This window comes from Teleopsis dalmanni, chromosome 2 (assembly GCF_002237135.1).
Source record: "Teleopsis dalmanni isolate 2A chromosome 2, ASM223713v2, whole genome shotgun sequence".
NCBI lineage: Eukaryota > Metazoa > Arthropoda > Insecta > Diptera > Diopsidae > Teleopsis > Teleopsis dalmanni.
In genome coordinates, this window is record NC_051847.1 from 204,953,099 (window position 1) to 204,966,503 (window position 13,405).

Here is a 13,405-nt window from a genome sequence, read left to right on the forward strand (position 1 = left end):
GATACGGCAATTTTATGCCGAAACAAAAACGCTGTGTTAGCTTCAAACCAACTTCAATCTCACTTATATCGGGTGGAGAAATGGTTGTCAAAATGGCGAATTAAAATTAACGAACTAAAATGTAGACACGTCATTTTTACTTTAAATCGGAGTACATCTCCAACAATTTTACTAAACAACATTCCCATACCACAAGCAGATAATATAACGTACTTAGGTATCCACCTAGACAGACGACTAACTTGGTGCAAACATATTGAAGCCAAAAAAATTCAGATGAAGCTTCAAGCCTCTAAGTTGCATTGGCTCATTAATAGCAGATCTTTCCTGTGCCTAGAGTATAAAGTACTCTTGTATGACAGCATTATAAAACCAATATAGACTTATGGTATCCAGCTATTTGGCAATGCTAGTGCATCAAATATTGAAATTATACAAAGAGCTCAGTCAAAAATACTAAGAATTATCACTGGTGCCCCATGGTATATTAGGAATGAAAGTATACACCGAGATCTACAAATTCCCCTAGTTAAAGCTGAATTTGACAATATAAGAAAAAAATACAATAAAAGGCTGACAGAGCATGTTAATCCCTTAGCAAGAAATCTCGCACTTCTATCTATTACTTCCCGTCTAAAAAGAGCTGACCGTCCATCCGTTAATTAATATTCAACAGCTTGAAGTAAAAACCGCACCTTTCTTTTTAGTAATCTGTTAAAGTTGAACCACTTTCTTAAGAAACCACCTAACATTCACTCTAATGAAATTTAACCCATTAATCTAAGTGAGGTTCGTGATATAAGGTTTACTTATTTTATTTTATTTTATACAATGTATAATTAAAATAAAAATTTGTAACATTATGTAATTAGTTATAAGATTTTACAACTTATTGTTAGTCTCATTTTAAGAGAAGATACAATAAATAAATGTTTGTTTAAAAAAAAAAAAAAAAAAAATATTGATATGAAATGAAATAATAAACATGCATCAAAATAAGCAATGCTGTTTTTTTTTGTTATTAATGCATTGAATCAAAATTATAGCTGTAGTCCAAAAAAAATCTTATGCATAATTTTGTCATTCTCCTAATATTTAACTCGATTCCAATAGCAATGATAATGATATATATGTAAGGGTGGCAACGCCAGTTATAGAAGTAATGTAAGAAGGAACGAGGTAATGTCGAGAGTTGAGGTTTGGCAGTCGAATTCAGAAGTCGTAAAGTAGCAGTCGAAAAGTGACAGTCGTAAAGAAGAAGTCGCATATTAACAGTGGTAGAAATAGTGCGGTGGCAGTCGTTCCCTTGAGTTTATGAATTTTATTACATTTGATTATATTTAGTTTATTATTTTTGATTATAAATTACATTTTCCTTATACCAATAAATCTATCTTACATTTGGGGGCTCAACCAGTGAAACGTAAAAAGAGAAATAACATTCAATAAAAAATGAAACTAAAAATAACAGAAAAGAAAAGTGCGCTTTCGTGAATGTGGATGGATGGATAAAGACGAAGAGACGAAACATTCAGCAGACACAAAAAGAGAGCACGATACGCGATCGAAAGTAAAAGTGATAAATTCAAAAGAAATGGTTTAGCTTCGTTATTCTTAGAAACGGAAAATGTGAATAATTATAAACAATAGGTCTTAGTAGGAGAGTTTAAAAGAAATTATGACAGTGCAGAAATACATAAAATGTTGACAAAAAGGCAGAAGAAAAGTAGCGAAACATTTTATAAATATATGTTGCAGATGAAAAAAATTGCGCAAATGAGTGATATTGAAGAAAAAGCAATAATTCGGTACATTGTTGACGGGCTAAAGATTCCTGCAAGTGCTAAACAGCAATTACACAGTGCAAAAAACTTTAAAGAACTACGAGAACTATATGAAATTTATGAAGATATAAATGAACAAAGTACAGAACAAATAAATAAAAATAAATAAACAAGAACGTTGATAAAAGTGTGAAATTCTATTTTAATTGTGGCACAAAAGAGCACAAGAAAAGTGACTGTAAGAGTGAAACTAAGTACTTTAAGTGCAACAAATTTGGACATATATCAAAAGATTGCACGAGTTTAAAGAATAAGTATATGTCGGAAAAAATGTAAATCTCATTGTATATAACGATCGATTTAAAAAAACTATGTTTAATGATATGGAATTAAATTGTCTTATAGACACAGGTGCTGACGTATCCATAATGAAAAACAATATTTATGGAAGTAATACAGTTACCGCAGCGGCAGAAACTGTTGCTGAGCCAGAAAAGAAAATCGCAAAGCAAATTGTAGATGATGTCCTATTAACTGCATTAGAGCAAACAAATAATATTACAAATGAAGGTATTTTGAATGAGGTTGAAAAAGTAAAAACTGAAGTAGAGAATAAAGTGGAAGCCAATGAAAGTAAAGTTGTTACAGATATAGTTGACACTATAGTAGATAACTAGATAACTTAGTTGATTGCACTATAAATGATTTGAAAGAGCAAAAAGCAGTAGTGGAAACAATCACATTAGAAGAAACTGAAATGTTAGAACCAACTGAAAATTTGATTGAAACAGAAAACTTTGTAAACCCGGACCTGGATGCCAAACCAGCATTTGTTAGAGAAGTAGATTCCACTACACAAACTACACCGAAAAACTGTGCGAAAGTTATAAACAACTATATAAAGTGTATTATACACAATTAGAAATTTGGTAAAAAAGAAGGTCTATTGAACGTCATTGGACACTCCATTGCATATGTTGCATATCGACCATCTCGGTCCAATGGACGCGACTAGTAAAATGTATAAGTATATTTTAGTTATGGTGGACGCTTTTTCCAAATTTATATGGCTATTTACAACAAAGTCTACCAATGCAGAAGAAGTTGTGTCAAAGTTGACAGTTTGTTCTAATACTTTCGGCAATCCAGCCAGAATCATTAGCGACAAAGGTCCAGCATTTACTTCACAAATTTTTGAAACGTTTTGTAAAAGTATCGGCGTCGAACATATTCTGATTACAACAGCGGTACCGAGAGGCAATGGACAGGTAGAACATGTAAACAGAACAATTCTGTCAGCGTTAGCAAAACTCTCCACTGAGGATACATCCAAGTGGTATAAACATGTAGGCGCAGTCAATTCAAATATACATAGTTTACGTAATAGGTCGCCATTTGAGTTGACGTTTGGCATTCGAATGAATACAGATACAAATAAAATCATTGCAGTTATAAGAAAGGAATTTCTGCAGAGGTTTGACGAAGAAAGAAGACACTTGCGTGATGAAGCCAAACAGCAGATTTCAAAGGCGCAGCAGCAACAGAAACAGCAGTTCGACAAAACGCATAAAGAAGCGACAAAATATGATCTTGGTGACTTAGTCGCAATTAAGAGGGTGCAATTTAAAACTGGTAAAAAGCTATCGAGCGAATTTCCTAGACCATATACAGTTAGTGCGGTTAGGAGAAATAACAGATATGTAGTCAACAAAGCGGGCATTTTGAAGGACCGAACATCACATCAACAAGTGCAAATAACATGAAGCGGTGAATAACTGAAGAATCGGATTATGAATTAATGTCGTCATCTGAGTTAGATGACAATTAGGATGGCCGAATGTAAGGGTGGCAACGCCAGTTATAGAAGTAATGTAAGAAGGAACGAGGTAAAGTCGAGCACCTAAAAACTTTTGACAAACAATTTGATACCAACTGTTATAGAGACGGAATCTTACAGTTTATAATAAATTTTTGTATTCTTGATGATCCATATTGCTACAATTCAGAACATTCATGTTATGAACACAGATTTACTTTTGTAAAAACATTTTCTTATGGTATTAATCCGAGCCGCTTGCAAATGCAAAATTGAAAAGTTTTGCCAAGAAACAAATAAAAGCGTTCAGAAGGAAAGACTGCGAATATTGCACCAATAACGGATACCTGTGTTGTGTATACCTGCTGTGTTTAATAAATAAGATTCATTAATTTTTTGTTGTAAGAATATACTGTTAAGATAGATGTTAGTGTAAGAAATATAATTTATAAAAATAATTTTAACATAATAGAAAAATTATTTTGTACATATTAATAAAGATTATAATTAAATATGATAAATATTATTATGCATTTTTATTTCAGAGACAGGTGCAGATATTTGATTTTTTTCGGAGTAGAAAAGCAACAATGTACAATAATAAAGCTTTTTATGTGATTTATTTACATAAACTAATACATATAAAAATGTCATGCAGTCACTTAGTCTCTTGCAGCCAAATTAAGTAAACATTTCTTTTCTTGAATTTGTATCAAAAATTGGCAACAATTTCCATCAGTAAATATAATATGCATATGTTTAGCAAGATTATTTCAAGCAATATTTCCCTGAGCAACATTGTTGCTGAATATCAGACGGCCATCAGCTCGTTTTAAATCAAAACTTTTAGAACAATTTTTAACAAGGACATTTCATATCTATATTATACATCGTCTTTGCGGTAATGTTAAAAAAACGCAAAGACCATAATTTTTTGGAGTGTTTTTTAAAGACAGTATTATTAGAAAAAGTCAAATGTAATGTTATTATGAGCACGTAATTATGAAGTCATCAAAGACCGTATTAATACAACAACGTTAAACTTCGTTTAAAAGCTGTAAAAAGCTTTAATTTTTGAGCGTTTTAAGTTAGAATATTTTTGTCAACTAAACGGTGAAGACTGAAAATATAACTACAATAGTTGGTTGTACCACAAACAAATAATACACAGATTGCGAATGCAGAACAAAAAAATTACTCCCTTTGATTTCATGGTAGCCAGCTCGAGTGGCCAGCTAAAAGCACAATCAACTTTGAATTGTAGAACAATTAAGACAAACCAAAGCTGTGTATAACACAATCATCTTAAGTGTTCAAAACACGATAAAGAGCTGTTGAATGTGCATATGAGAAGGTGTGTGATATAGTATAGAAATTGTTGCTATATTTTCTATTCATATTGCTAGTTTGGGTGCTTGTGTGATTTATATGTTGACAATTTTCTATTTTGCAAACTTATGCTTCCATAGTTTTGCTGCATCAAGACGAAAGGGCAATCAGTGAAGTGCAATTTTTTGTTTCTATATTTACACAATTTTGTTTCTTTTGGCTTAAGAGGAAATAGAGAGGAAAGGGCGTTCAATAGTAGTTAAACACAAAGAAGCGATTAGTGTTGAATGGACACACAAACACACAAATTCAAAGAAATAGTCTTTGCTTTTTGTATACATTTTTTCTAAAATATATGATTGACTTTGTGTGCATGCAATGCACAACTTTTTCCAAATTATTATAAATTTGATTTTTGATGAAATTTTATACTAGTCTCATATATTTTGATATGAGTTTTGCCTATTATGAGGCGAGTAAACACCGGCAGTAGCCGAACCATAGTTGTTATTAGCGCAAATGATATTAATATGTATGGCAGTGAAGACAGTACTATGACCTGTACTAACCATGATATTATGAAGTATGTTAATAAACACCATGTTGTTAAATATCTTTTTATGTTTTATATTTTAATATACAAATAATTGTTCTACAATTCAAAACTGATTGTGCTTTTAGCTGGCTACTCGAGCTGGCTACCATGAAATCAAAGGGAGTAATTTTTTTGTTCTGCATTCACAATCTGTATATTATTTGTCTGTGGTTGTACTATAATAAGTCCATCAGTCTACAGTTATTTTAAAGCAGTAGAAATTGATTATAAAAAATAAATCCAACTTAAAATTGAAATCAGAATTGAACCACTTATTTCACACTTATCTTAACAAAAGTGATATAATTATGTGCATGACATGTACGTACATATCTAAACGAACAAACACATGTTAATACAGAAAATTATTTATTTATTATCGTTTACTTGTATGCAAGCATGCATGATTGGTTATTTGTACATATGACATGAATTATTTTATTTATATATTGTGTCATTTTATTTAAAGAGTTAACAATTAAAGTTGAACTATTTCCCGCAACATTTGTGCTACAATGAATCCTCAAACTATTTCGTTCTATAATATGAGGACGAATTTCAACGTCTATATTATAATATCGTATTTGTCAAAGATAATAAAGTGTTCAGCCATGGTTATGCATAGGTGCTGCATATGTATGAACATAAAAACCAAATCAAGATAAAAACACGATCACATCTTTAAAAACATTCAACCAAAAATTCCTAACTGAGGCCGCGCAAGCTCTAAACTTTTCAAAAGCTTTCGAATTAAACGGTTTTTGAATGCAATCTTTCGTGTAAAGAGGGTTCTTTTCCAATCAACGCTTTTTAAGTTCTTAAGTTATTAACTTTCGTTTGGTTATAAACTCTGTAAGTTCTCATGAAGTAAATTTCTTCAATTAATTATTTCTTAACGTAGAAACACATCAGTGCGCTACAAGGTTTGAAACAAAATGCCGGTTCTTTCAACAAACTAAACAATATTTATTTTGCTCTTGACTAGTGACCTTCAAACAAAGCAATCTGTAATCTATGTTTACATACCTATATGGTCGTCTACTTTAAAATTCCTTACAAATGGTTACTTACTTAAATAATTATAAAAGATTATATCGTGTGGTTGATCATTCATGCCTCCACTATTTTGTAACATTTAACATGTCAATCTTGCTCCACTAGTTGCGAAATTTGATTGAATTTATTAGTGATTAGCCAACCAGAGTTCCGTGCATCTTTGACATCGAAACTTTCGGTAAGAAATTAAGCAAGTCACTTGTTTATTTATAAGTGTATACATTCACAGCATTCCAACCACAAACCGCACAAATTTATCACATCATTATCACATGGCTATTTTCTTCAGATATTTCACCTATGTTCAAATCAATATAACTTTTTAAATGAGGAATAACACAATTGTCTTTACAAAAACGGCAGCCTGTTATGTCACCTTTCAAATATTCAATTGGATATAAATGGATTAATGCTACCAAATATAAGAGTGTCAATATCATCTAGTGACAAAGAACTTATAATAATTTTTTATAATATCATATATAGTAACGTATACAAATTGTAATACATAGTAATAATACATTATATTATATTAATAGAATATGTTAGCCATTAAAGTTAGTGGGAATTTCAATTTGGATATATATAATATATAATAAGATGAATCTGGGGTTGTAAGATAACTTTATCTTGACCACAAATTTTCTCTTCTATAGCAAATACAGATAAAAGATATTCTCTTCTAATTCTAAATTGGTAACAAATATATTAAAAAATAAAAAAATTTCTCTAAGAAAAACAAAACATTAAATTACCATCTACATCGGAATCTGAACCAAACAATCCCAGTTTCATCGCAAAGTTTTTAAAATATATACATCAGGAAAAGAACAAAATTTTAAACGAAAAAATATGTCTGAATAGGCTGAATAGGAAGTTTTTATGGCAAGTATCTAAATCTAAATTTGAACTGATTTATGTAATTGTGTTAGTTTTTCAATATGAATATAAGTTTATTTTGTACTGCAATTTTATTTAAATATCAAATTACGAAAGTATTTCATAGTTCATTGTTCAGTCTATATAGCAGTTAATTAAAGGCTCCCTTAAACGATTTTCATAGCTGCTGGTCAAAAGTGGAAGAAGAAAGCGTTATCCATCTACTCTGTCGCTTTCTGGTAACCACCAAAAGGTGCATATCTGAAATCTCCTTTTCTAAAATGTCTGTACCATATCGCGACTATAGACATTAAAGATTTTTCGTGATTCATTAAAGTCAGAAATAACAATATAATTAACAAGTTGTTTTCCTAGTTCGCCCTCATAATATGGCAAAAATCTTGAATATTGCTATCTAAAAAGATCTAAGCCTTTCAAATTCCAACTTCCTTTCAAATTCTATGTGAAAGCAAGACATTGCATCAGTAGCATAACGATCTCAAACAAACTATATTTGTAAAAATTAATATCATTATACAATATATAATATAATATTAGGTGTGAAAAAATAAAAGATATGCGTTTAATCAATTCTTTTCATTTAAGTATAATATTAAAGGTATCCTCTATTTCAGTAAAGGTGTTACTCTATATTCAATACTTATCCTTACATTCACCACAACCAAGAGATATGAGACAAGACAAAAAACATAGCATTATTTTCGATATTTCCATTTTTAGAAAAATAAAAAATTGATAAAAATATACATAAATTGATACAGTTATAATCTCATTTTTGGACTATAGGTAACATCCCTGACACCAATCATCAGCCATACTAGGTGATATTTTGTTTTATCAAACATAAGCAATGCTGCCTAGAAAAGAACTATGTCTAGATTGCGGAAATAAATTACAATTAGAAACCGGTTTCAGTTGATTTTTAAATACATAATCGTACTTGCTACTAAATTGGTTTTTTAGATTACATATATATGACGTATGTATTTATATTTATTTTTATATTTCTATATTTTTTATATTTTATTTTCATTTGAACGACAAAACTGGGTGACTGGGTGATGACTTAGTCATACGTGTAAAAAATTGAAAAACTTATCAAGAAATTTTTATTATTTTATCTGGAATTTACAAGAAATGTAAGGAAAGATTTTTAAATATATTATAAACATATTTGAGGACAAATGCTTTAGCATAAAATTATTAGTTCATATGAAAATTAGTGATTAGTTCAATTCTAGTAACGAGCGTGGACGCCTCGCATTGCACGTCTTGGTTATAAGTGCCGAGTAGACAATTTACAAAAATCAGATTAATACAAAAAACGATAATACCTTAAAGCCAAAAATAAACTTAAACAAAAGTGAATTTATAAAAGATTGATTACACACTTATAAAGATACACATTTTTAGAGCCAACCGAAAAACTTAAGATAGTGCTTGAAAAATGAAGTTGCGGATACTAATATTGTTTGCAGTGATTGCTTTCACAAGTGGTCGCAAAGTACCAATTCGGGAAATGCAAGACTATAACATTACAGACTTTAACGAAACTCCAGAGTCGAGAGAAAGCAAAGAAGAGCAAATTGAGCCATTAAGAAGAAAGTATTATTGGGGTCAATTTCCAATGGAAACTGAACCTCCTGAACCTCCTGTACTAATAACTGAAAATAATCATAAAAAGAATACTTCGTCATTGTTTTGTGAACCCAAAGAATTTCGACATAATTACCTTATGAGAGGCGGTAGAGTACAAGAAATGTCGAATACTTGGAAGCGCGGTAAAATTGGAGAAGAAGTCACCTTACATGATTTGTGTTTGAGAGAGAACGGCATGCCCCTCACACTGAAATGTTTATACAATAATAGTACAGATATTGCAGAATGGGATAGTCATGTGAACTGGGATTCAAGCAGTGCGTGTCTGCGAAATACAAGTGAAAAAATCATAAGCACGGAACTAAACACTTTGCATAATGAAATTTTGGAAAATAAACGCTTACATAAAGGAAAAGTCGGCCGGAAAGAAGTTACTGAAAATGTCAATATATTGCTAGAGCAACCGGATTATAAAATATTGCCAGCTGATGTGCATTTCACAAATAAAATACTGCAGGCAGTATCAGCAGAAGGAGCCGATGCTGAGTTAACTGATGACGTGATCAGCATATGCAATACCATCATGACGAAAGATCCAAGTATACTGCGTCAAACTGCTGAATTAAATTCTACTAATGAGCTATTGGAAACTTTTGAAAGGTATATGGATAGCGTGTCCTCAGAACTTGTACCAACTAGTCGTTGTGGTATAGTAGCAACAAACACAACAGCCACCAACAGCACAAACATCGCTCATCATGTGGAGACTATTGATCGAGCACATATTGGTGTGCTTGCACAAATCTCAACGAATATCACTGTTATTCACATAAACCCTAGTTGTGCCAATATTTCGGGTGTGGCCATTTATAATTATAGCACCTCAGTGCACCCAAATGTGCCGCCAACCATTCTAATGCATACCACTATCGGAAAATTTCGTTTTCGATTTGTCTATTTGAATGAATCAGCAAATGAATTGATGAATGAGACCGGACTACAGGTGGCAACATTTGTGCCTTTATCGCTCTGGAAATACTTACGTACAAACATCCTGCACCCAAATAAGACGGCTACAATAGTATTGAAGATATATACGAATGATTCACTTTTTGTGGAACAAAGTGAAGTGCAGACACAAAAGCCATTCAGTAAAATATTGTCTATCTCCATTCCGGGTTATTCAGGTAACTTTGGTCTAGTTTCTCTCTAAATTATTCAATATCAATCTTTTTAATTTCATTTAGTCACCTTTCCGGAATACTTACCCTTTATGTTACGTAATGAAAATTATGGTACTGCTACTAGCTCAAACATAAGCTCCAATTGTGGTTACTGGAATTATTCAACTTGGGTTAGTCAAGGCATTGTGAAGCAAACGCAGGATAAAACTGTTATTTTGTGTGGAACAAATAATCTAACTTCCTTTTCATATTTGCTTGGTGGCAGCTATAGGCTACATGACTTGAACGGTGGAGTGCTTATAACCCCTGCCAATCAGCGTGCCTTGGATATAATAACACTGGTAGGCTGTACATTGTCATTACTAGGTTTATTGGGTATTTGGTTAACTGCAGCGCTCTTCAAAAGTTGGCGCAAATTGGATTCAACCAAAGTCTTGCTTAATTTGTGCGCTGCTTTAACTCTTCAAATGGTGCTTTTCATTTTTGTGAATACCGATGACATGGCTAAAGAGGTGGTCAGGGAGGGCAGCTACACTATTTGTATGGTACTCGGTGCTTTAATGGAGTACTCAACTTTGGTGTTGTTCTTATGGATGTTATTAATTGCTTTTCTGCAATTTCAACGTTACGTTACGGTGATTGGCATCGAACGTCCTCGCCATTACATTTTAAAATCAGCATTTGCTGCCTGGGGTTCGCCACTTTTTACCACACTCCTGTTCTTATGCATTGATCCGCATTCGTATGTACCAACAGCGTATCAATTGCGAACGGACAGCGGTGTATGTTATCCATCTGGATTTGGCCTGCACTTTCGCGTCATACTGCTTGTTTCTTTGATTGTCTTGACGAATTTAATTATTTTCTTTTATATTTTCTATAGCATTTCACACTCACTTAATCAAACGTTACAGCGACAGGAACGTAAAATGGTCGTGAAGCAAATACGTTTATCCGTTTTACTTTTCTTTCTGCTAGGACTCTCATGGATATTTGGGATATTAACATTCATGAAGGCCGGCATTGTGTTTGCTTATCTCTTCTGTTTGACAGCAACAATTCAAGGCTTCATTCTATTTATTTATTTTATTTTATTGGACGAAGTGACAAGAAATGGCTGGTTAAATCTCATGTTAAAAAATAGATAGAAAACCGAAGAAGGTTGTGTAGTCAACCGAACTACAGTCTATCAGTACGAATACCACCGGCACTACGAGTGATAATCAACAGAATTAAATGAACAAATTAATTTTAAGTGGAAGAAGTAATTTATGGTATTAACGTTTTTGTATGTAATTTCATATACAATTTTTATTAAATATATTTTTTTATTTTTAATCATATCAAACTCTTAATCACTTTTTTACTTTATAAGCCTACAAAATTTGTTGTAAGAAAACTCAAACAATACGTAGAGTGTTTTAATTATTGCAATTTTTATATAAAAAGAGGGGTTTTAATCAATCAGTTTAGTTGAACAATTTAGTTGACGACATTTTTATTTGATATGCATTTTCATAAAACATGTAAATCATTTCTAATTCTCCCTCTCCACTAGGTCTACCACCGTTTTTCGTGTTAGCCGTCTATATAAAGCATTCGCTTGGAATTAACAAATGAGGAATGGAGAATTTTTTCGTCACGTTGTTGATAGTTGATATGCCTACATCACGATGGAAAACAGTTTTTCATAACTAGTAAAAGGGATTTTCTATACCGCACAATATTTTATTTAAAAGACTACGGATAACAGTAACATCATGTTCGTCTTTCCAGAATAACTCAGCATGACATGCCACAGGTCTTTTCCTGTATTATTATCATATAACTTCAATATGTGTAACTAAAACATAAAAAGGAATCATCCATTAAACTGGATAAGCTTGACTAAAACGATGTGTAGAAGTATTTTATATTCTAAAATTTCTATAGCTCTTTGAATTGTTGTAAACTAACCAATGAATTTTTTATAATTTTAGCTGGTAGTGTTAAGAAAAAATATTCGCTTTCATTATAGTGGTACCATTAAAGATAATTTAAGAACACAGATCTTGCCAGTTTTAATAACGGGTTTTGATAAGGTTGAGATGTACGTTGAGGCAAGAGCGTATAATGGCTATGTCATGATGTGGAAGTCTTAACCTGAACGTTATTTTATAAGTCTGAAGGAAATAAAACTTATAGTACTTGCTCCAGAACACTGTTCTAAGGTCAAAAGTAACAGAGGTTTTGAGGCTTTTGTGGAGTTTTCCTCACTTCTTGAATACGAACTATATATCTTATAATAATTTAATGTTGTAAATTAGGACTTTATGCCATACTTTGTAAAATGCTTAAACTCCATCAAGTATAATTCCAAAGCACTATATTTTGTCTTCGAAAGCTGTACGCATTTTGTTTGTAAGGCAATTCGCTGGCTTTACAATAACATAATCTAATCAAAATCTAAATTGTTGTTGGGAAATTATATTGTTTAAATGTAGGTAACGAGAAAGCTTTTACGGAAGTGTTTTCTCAAATAACTTTAGCAGAGTTTAAAGAAGACTTATAGGTCTATGTAATATAGCCAATATAGGATTCTTACCAGGTCTTAGTATTATGATTATTAGTTATACATTTCAACTGTCTACGAAAAATTAGGTTAACTGAATATATTATTTTTGCTAAAATAAAGTCATAATCTGCAGATCTCAAAATATTAAATTTAGTTTTTACAACCTGCTGGATTTCCTTACTATAAAATCTGATAAGTTCATATATCAAAGTCAAAGGTTACAGTGAAGCTCGCAAATAGTTTGAATCCACATTGAATTAACTTAATAGTGCTATCCATATCTTCTTCTAGTGCAGGTTTAGTCTTTCTTTTAGCATCAGCACTATTGAATAGAATAGCAGAAATCTAGAATATTTTTGTCTAAAAAATATCAAGCTTATATCGTAACTGAATTGTGACATTGGCGATCTAAATCTGTCTCATACTCGTCTTAATCGTATTTTCGTTTTTACTAAATGTTTAATTGTAGTGGAATTATTACCACATTTCCCAGTGACTTGTTGAACCTAGCGATAGACGTAGCCTGTTTATTTACCAATATTAGTGTAGAATTAAATTCTTCCAAAGTTGTCTCAATATCAGTTTTAT

At 31.7% G+C, this 13,405-nt stretch overlaps 1 protein-coding gene across 1 annotated transcript; it reads left to right on the plus strand.

Moving 5' to 3' along the window:
- Positions 1 to 8,927: 8,927 nt before the first annotated feature.
- LOC119676610 (adhesion G-protein coupled receptor G6-like) lies at positions 8,928 to 12,404 on the plus strand. The gene is made up of 4 exons (XM_038087854.1): positions 8,928 to 10,266; positions 10,327 to 11,089; positions 11,147 to 11,290; positions 12,281 to 12,404. Exons 1-4 carry the CDS (start codon positions 8,928 to 8,930, stop codon positions 12,402 to 12,404), a joined length of 2,370 nt encoding a protein of 789 aa, XP_037943782.1.
- Positions 12,405 to 13,405: the final 1,001 nt, after the last annotated feature.

Coding starts and splice junctions, on each gene's coding strand:
- LOC119676610 (XM_038087854.1), top strand. CDS start 8,928: ATGAAGTTGCGGATACTAATATTGTTTGCAGTGATTGCTTTCACAAGT. Junction 10,267..10,326: donor CTCCATTCCGGGTTATTCAG/GTAACTTTGGTC, acceptor AATTTCATTTAG/TCACCTTTCCGGAATACTTA. Junction 11,090..11,146: donor CTGCACTTTCGCGTCATACT/GCTTGTTTCTTT, acceptor TATTTTCTATAG/CATTTCACACTCACTTAATC.